This window comes from Trifolium pratense, linkage group LG3 (assembly GCF_020283565.1).
Source record: "Trifolium pratense cultivar HEN17-A07 linkage group LG3, ARS_RC_1.1, whole genome shotgun sequence".
Lineage (NCBI taxonomy): Eukaryota > Viridiplantae > Streptophyta > Magnoliopsida > Fabales > Fabaceae > Trifolium > Trifolium pratense.
In genome coordinates, this window is record NC_060061.1 from 14,039,173 (window position 1) to 14,045,908 (window position 6,736).

Here is a 6,736-nt window from a genome sequence, read left to right on the forward strand (position 1 = left end):
TATAATATTGAAAAATGAGCAACAGCAAGCAAAGCACTAACAAAGTTAGATTCACAAATTAATATAATATTAACCAGAACATGAAGCTACAATAACAAGCACATGTCACTAAGCTTCGCCAATCTTGAAAACGAAAAAATACAGCACGCTACCCATTCTAAAGATACAAGAACCAATTCACAAAATAAAAACTAGACAAAGTTATAGTAGTTTCCTAGAAACAAATACAAAAATTATATACAGTTTAATTGCACCCAAAAATCATGCACAATTTCATGCTCTAATAGCATAGATAACACAACATAACACAATATTGTACAGTAACAGCAGCACCTTTCATGACCAAGTATCAGCAACCACCTTGCAACTCTGGTGAATGTAGGATTTCCTTGCAATAACAATTACATGAATATGATCTCCTGATGAATCAAGTGAGCATATAGGAAGATACTCCAATAACCACTGCTTTAGAATTATAACTTGAAAAGCAACGGTAGAAGCAATATGACCGAAAAATTCAACAGCTCCGCACCAAATGATCAACCAACTGCGCACACCCATTGCAAATTTACAATCTCCTGCTGGCCGCATACCTCCTTAGACAGGAAAGAGCACTTGGTTGGAATGGAAGAGTCTGTCTCCTTAATTCTCCAATTTCCTCCTTCAATCACAAGATTCAGACAAGGCTCCTCTAAAGTGAGCAATTCACTTTATGAGTGGCTACAATATCAACCCTTGATTTTCTCACTTTAGAGAAGCCAACTCCAGAAGATCCATTTTGCAAGATAAGAAGTCATTGCTTCTTCTCGTTTGGCATAAAGGTAAAAATTTTAGCTTCGCGGAACTCTTGCTACTGCAGTCTTGCCTTTTGGTGAATTTATCTTCAACACGGGGTCAACATGGTGAGCAATACAGGAGGTGATAGATATAAACAAACCAGTGAGGTTCAACTCCAGTACATATATGCAAACAAACATTGCTTTTCATGGATATATTTTCCACCAGTCTAAACCCAAGATGTGTATGTATTAACTTGAGAAATAGAGGATAAATTTGACCTTCTCAGTGCCAATATAGGAAGTGATCAACAGCATTTAAGGCCGAATAATAATATTAATACGTGGAGAACCTGAACTTGATCGTCTCCTTAGAAATGGATGATCCGATAGCTGAGCTGCAGTTGGGCGTTTACTTGGGTTAACTTGTAAGCATTTAAGAATGAAATCTCGGGCATCTTTAGATAGATATTCAGGAATGGGTGGGGGTTCACCCCTGCCAATCCGAAATATTGCTTGCATCTGTAGTGACATAAAAATATAATGTGCATATTATTAGTATTACCACCCATTGTCCAATTTGAGAAGTATCAAATCAAGAAGATTATAATAAGTGTTACATACTCCTTCCAAATCAAAGTAAGGTGGCTTCCTTGTCAGCATCTCTAAAACCGTACACCCTAAGCTCCATATATCAGCTGCTAGCCCGTAACCTTGGTTCCTTAAGTTAACAACCTAATGTCAAAAAAAATTGAAGTTAAACGAGTCAAAATTTAAAAACTCACTTGCATAAAAATTCGTTTATCATGAAAATAAATGGAAGTACATACTACAGTAAATGAATTAGATAGGCATATTATTTCATTCTAGTTCATCATTTTGAAGGCATTATAGAAAAGATTGTACAAGGGCAGAGGTATACCTCAGGGGCCATCCAGTATGGGGAGCCTTTGCTTGATTTAACATCATTCAACTTTGTTGCCTGAGAATGTATAAGAACTAGAATTATGAATTATATGATTTTGAGCAGCCAGCATTTGGACTGTGTACTGGTAAGATGCCGAAAAAGAGAAATTCAGTTTTGTCGAAGATTACCTTTGCCAATCCAAAATCTGCAAGCTTGACCGACCCATTTACATCAACCAGTATATTGGCACACTTGATATCCCTTTAAAATGAAATATTTGAATTAAAAAGATTAGAGCGCAGCAAGTCAATACAAACTCAACATAAATCAGAAATCAATTAACAAACACCGCATCCAAATTTCATCTTTTTTTGCAGTGGTTCAAAGTGGCGCACTTTTCATATTGTAATAAAAAATCACTGCAGAAAGATTTACTGGATGCAAATTATTTGGTAAAAAGATTTACTGTTGTAGTTTTAAATTCAAATGGATACACAAGAATGCTTATAAAAAAAATTTTAAAAAAAAAAAAGAAAGAGGATTCACAAGACCAAAATTTCTACATATAAATATACTTTGAAAATCATGAGCAACACAAAGTTTAATAAGGTACAAACAAATTATAGAAGCTGGAATAGAAAGAACGCTTAATTTAAGAAATAGGAGAGAATACTCTATTCACAATTACGATATTCAAAATCTCCTCTCTATCATTGTATTCCCCTATTTATACAGATTCTCTAACTAAACAAATACCTCACTAACTCTCTAACTAAACAAATACCTCACTAACTTCTATAACAACTCATAACTACTTAACTACTCAAATTTTCCTTAATTCTATATCCTAACATAAACCTGTAAGATATCCCCTGACATCCAGATTCTACCTGGAATACGATTCTAAAAAACTTGTAAAGAACCTCCTCTACCACAATTAATTGTAACAACTAACAACATAAACCAAACTGACTAACTTAGTGGAATACTGAGAAATAAAATTGCTATTGTTGTAGACATAGACATAGTCATTAAATTGCATCATGATAACAAAATCTCTCATGTTACCTATGGACCACATCACGTTCATGAAGATACTTCAAGCCATTTAAAATTTGTCTTGTGTATGCAGAAACTTGAGAATCATTTAGGTGATAGCTTTGATAAAGACTGGCCAACGACCCTTTTGACACAAGCTCGAGGAATATATACAGTGTGCTTTCAGTCTGAGAAATCCAAAATATAAATATATAAATAACAAAAAATATATATATAAGAAAGCACAAATTTTGATCAGAACTAGACAAAAATGATAATTTGACTGAGTAAATCCTTAATTTGGTCCTCAGATACTTCGATATCAATTTGGTCTACAAAAGATTAGTGACATCAAATTGGTCCTCAAACGAATTTTGATCATAGCATGACATCTTAAAACTATAACTTTTGAGTTATTTCGATGTCAAAAATTTGTTATTTGAGGACTAAAACCGGAATTTACTCTATATTAAAGAGTGGATAGCAAAACAAAGACTTGTGTATTATTCAATAAGCACAATTTGCAATACAAACAGGAAAAATGTGTAACTAAAGGAAAAATATATAACTAAATGCTATCTTATTCCAGTAGCCCTCTGGTATCTCGTTACATCCATTCAATAATACAAAGATATATCATTTCACCTTCCCATCACAGTAAACAAAAGATAATGTGATATAACGCCTACCATAATTTCCAAGGTTCTAAATGACGAAAGTGATTTTTCAGCAAAGAAAATACCATCAAACTTGGAAAATGCTTAATTCAAATGCCTCAGTAATAAAAATGCAATGAAACTCTGGCAGAATAAAATATGCTTGTACACTAGATAAGAACATACCTTGTCTGAGCCATAATATCGAACTATGTTATCATGTTGAAACCGACTCAAAAGAGATATTTCCTGAAAGGAAGTTCAGAAAGATTATACATAAAAAAATACTAACATAAGATGGAATGAACAAATCATAAGATTGAATTGGAAGAGTAAGTCCCACCTGCTGAAGTTGGAAAATGCTCTGCTTTCCCTGGCTACCATCATCCAGCAAAGACACCTCCTTGACCGCAAAAAAGAATCCATCGCTGTAAGAAAAGAAAAAGCATATTTCGTCAGTCAAAACAAGGAATATTATAAAGGTTAAAAAATTGGTTGACTTAATGGTCATTAGAATAAGATTGATATAAAACAATTGGATGTTATGTTTTATCAGCTATGGATACATAGAAACGACTTCCATTACTGTAGATTTCAAAAATAAAACTAGAAAATCAAAGCCAACCGACGACCAATACTTAGATAAGGAAGATACAATTAAATCAACTTCCCAATATTTTAAACTCCAATGCTATATTCTAAATAATCCCATCTTAATACCAACTATAAAAGGTCACTCTAGCAGATCATTTCCGTCTCTCAAAAACAAAATGGAATAAACCACTAGCAGAACTAGAGAGATTTTTCCAAGTTACAACTAATCTATTGAGGAGAAACTCTCCAAGCTCATTGTTATAGAACACATAATGAAACTAACAACCCGAGTCCATGTGGTACACACAAACAATTTTCAAAGATCCTACCGATTAAGGCTTTGTTTGGATAAACAACTTAATTAAGTGTTGGATAAGTGCTTAGGTATAAGTTATTTCTATAACAAAAGATAAAATAAGCCAATTTGTTTTCATATAAGCAATAAGTTGTTTTCATAAGTTATCCGGAAGGCTTATGGAAATAAGCTGAAAACAGCTTATGAACATGTCACATGTTGTTTCTACAAGCTCTCCCAAACAGTCTCGCAAGTGTTTGTGCTAATAGATAAGCTCAAATGAGCTATAATAGAAACAGACCCTAAATTAAACAGCTCTAAAACCATCCTTATAAAGATTTGCCAAATGGGCATACTTTTCATCAGATGATCAATGTTTCCTTTCAAACAGCGAGATAAATTAAATTATGCATTAAACATACTACAAAAAACTAAATAAATTGTGTAACTGAACCAAAAAAGGAAAGAATACTGACTCAGTGAAGCATTCATAAACAGTTCCAAAAGAACCCTTTCCCAAAATGGCACCTTTTTGCCAAGAAGAAAAAGTGGGTTTAATCCATCCAGAAGGAGGAAACAAATTCCTCTCAGCAACACCATCACTATCATAATCATGAGAAGTAGTAAAAGAACCAGAATCAGTAAAAAGCACACTCCTTTCACCATTTATGAGTGGATCAACAACAACCCTAACACCATGTTCACCCGAAGAAGAAGGAGAATCTCTAACAGCAACAACAGCAACATCATCAGCAACCGAAATTGTAGAAACAGAGCGAACCTTTCTAGCTTCCCAATCTTGAGTTGGGATAGCAAAATCTTCAGGTCCAGAAAGACCCAAACTTTGAAAAATTCGATCGAATTCGCCATCGATGCCTAATACACGGAGACTGGTTTCTTCGTCGGAGGAAGATGGAATTGGAGATGGAGAAGTAACGGCGGCGGCGACGGTGGTGGGTTGGTAATTGATGTTTTTTTTGGCGTTCAATCGCTCCAATCGTGGCGGTTTTTTGGTCTTGGTCTTTCGCATCCACTCCATTGTTGTTGGTGCTGTTTCCTTGCAGTTTCTTTTGTTGTCAGTGTTTTTTGTGGCTGCTGGAGGAAGCAAAATCGAAGAAATTATGATTATTGGTTTTATTTTATCTTTGCGTTTGTTTTACAGCTAGTTTGTTTGTCTGTGCTATTGCCATTTGGATTAATTGTCAGATTATTGTTTTTTTCTATTTACTTGCTATTTCTGGTAATCATTGCCATTTTTTTTAAAGGAGTGATAATCATTGCATAATTTCTTTTTTCCTTTTTTTTTTCATCGACATAATTATTTTTTTTATGGAAATGATAGAAAATAGAGAGGATCTCAACTAATGTTTTAAAACCAGAACCGGTGATCGACCCGGCCAAGACACTGAGTCACTGGTTTACTGGTCGGACCAGTGGGTCACTGGTCAGACCGCATGACTATTGGCCCGGCTTATAATAAAAATTTAAATATATTGACTTCAATTTCATAAAATAAAATTTAATAAAAAACATTTCCTTTGAAACTTGTTTTCAATAAAATTTCATGTATTTAAAAGAAAAAACACGATTATGCTATAATAATATTTTAAATAAATTAAAATATTTTATTGAGTAAATTAAAATATTATTATATCATAATTTTGTTAGAACAACATAATATATTAGGTTAAAATAAAATGATGAATATATATATATATATATATATATATATATATATGTATGAAAATCAAATTTAAAATAACAAGGAAAAAAATGATCAATGCATTTATTAATACATGTCATGGTGTTTCTTAAATAATATTAAATATAATTCAATAATATAAATTATCACATAAATTCATGTGGCCAAGTGGTTCTAGTTATGTTTTCCTATGTAAAAGGCTTGGGTTCGATTCCCTTGTGCAACATATTTGAAATATTTTTGAAATTAATGTTTATTCTCTCCCCAAAACCGGTTCGGTTCGCGTGCGGGTTTCAACGGTTCCCGGTTCAACCGATGAACTGACCGGTTCAAGGCGGGTTACCGCGGGTCATTTGCAGAACCGGTTCTGCAGCTTATCCAGACCGCTCATGCTACCGGTTCCCGGCCGGACCGGTCAGACCGGCCGGTCCGGTCCGGTTTTTAAAACTATGATCTCAACTCACAAAGAATAACTGACTTTTTTTTTTTCGCAAACAAATTTAGTGCATTTCATTCATAATAATAGGTTCAATACAAGGTGGACAAAAATTATTGTACCGGGCCATGGACCAGGGTGTGATTTGTTAAGGCCCAATACGAAAAAGCCCAATGGGAGCATCTAAAGGAGAAGCATGAAAACAACCATGAAAAACACATGATAACGCATGATCCACCATGACTTGGAGAAGAAGGAAGAAACTTGGAGAAGAAGGAAGAAGCTTGGAGAAGAAGGAAAAGAAACCGCCCACTACCCATGAATTCCTCTCC

General features: G+C 34.2%; 1 protein-coding gene across 1 annotated transcript; it reads right to left on the minus strand.

The window, feature by feature from the left end:
- Positions 1-37: 37 nt before the first annotated feature.
- On the minus strand, positions 38-5,475 carry LOC123914066 (mitogen-activated protein kinase kinase kinase 1-like). Its single transcript, XM_045965042.1, has 8 exons — positions 4,743-5,475; positions 3,721-3,805; positions 3,564-3,626; positions 2,752-2,909; positions 1,872-1,944; positions 1,699-1,758; positions 1,401-1,511; positions 38-1,298 (listed from the first exon to the last, which is right to left on the minus strand). The coding sequence occupies exons 1-8, from the start codon at positions 5,303-5,305 to the stop codon at positions 1,095-1,097; spliced, it is 1,317 nt and encodes a 438-aa protein (XP_045820998.1). The 5' UTR covers positions 5,306-5,475; the 3' UTR covers positions 38-1,094.
- Positions 5,476-6,736: the final 1,261 nt, after the last annotated feature.

Excerpts from the sequence above, each read along its gene's own strand:
- LOC123914066 (XM_045965042.1), bottom strand. The coding sequence starts at position 5,305 with ATGGAGTGGATGCGAAAGACCAAGACCAAAAAACCGCCACGATTGGAG. Across the intron at positions 1,945-2,751 it reads GAACGTGATGTGGTCCATAG|GGATATCAAGTGTGCCAATA; the intron begins GTAACATGAGAG and ends TTCATTTTAAAG. Across the intron at positions 1,299-1,400 it reads CTTACTTTGATTTGGAAGGA|ATGCAAGCAATATTTCGGAT; the intron begins GTATGTAACACT and ends ATGTCACTACAG.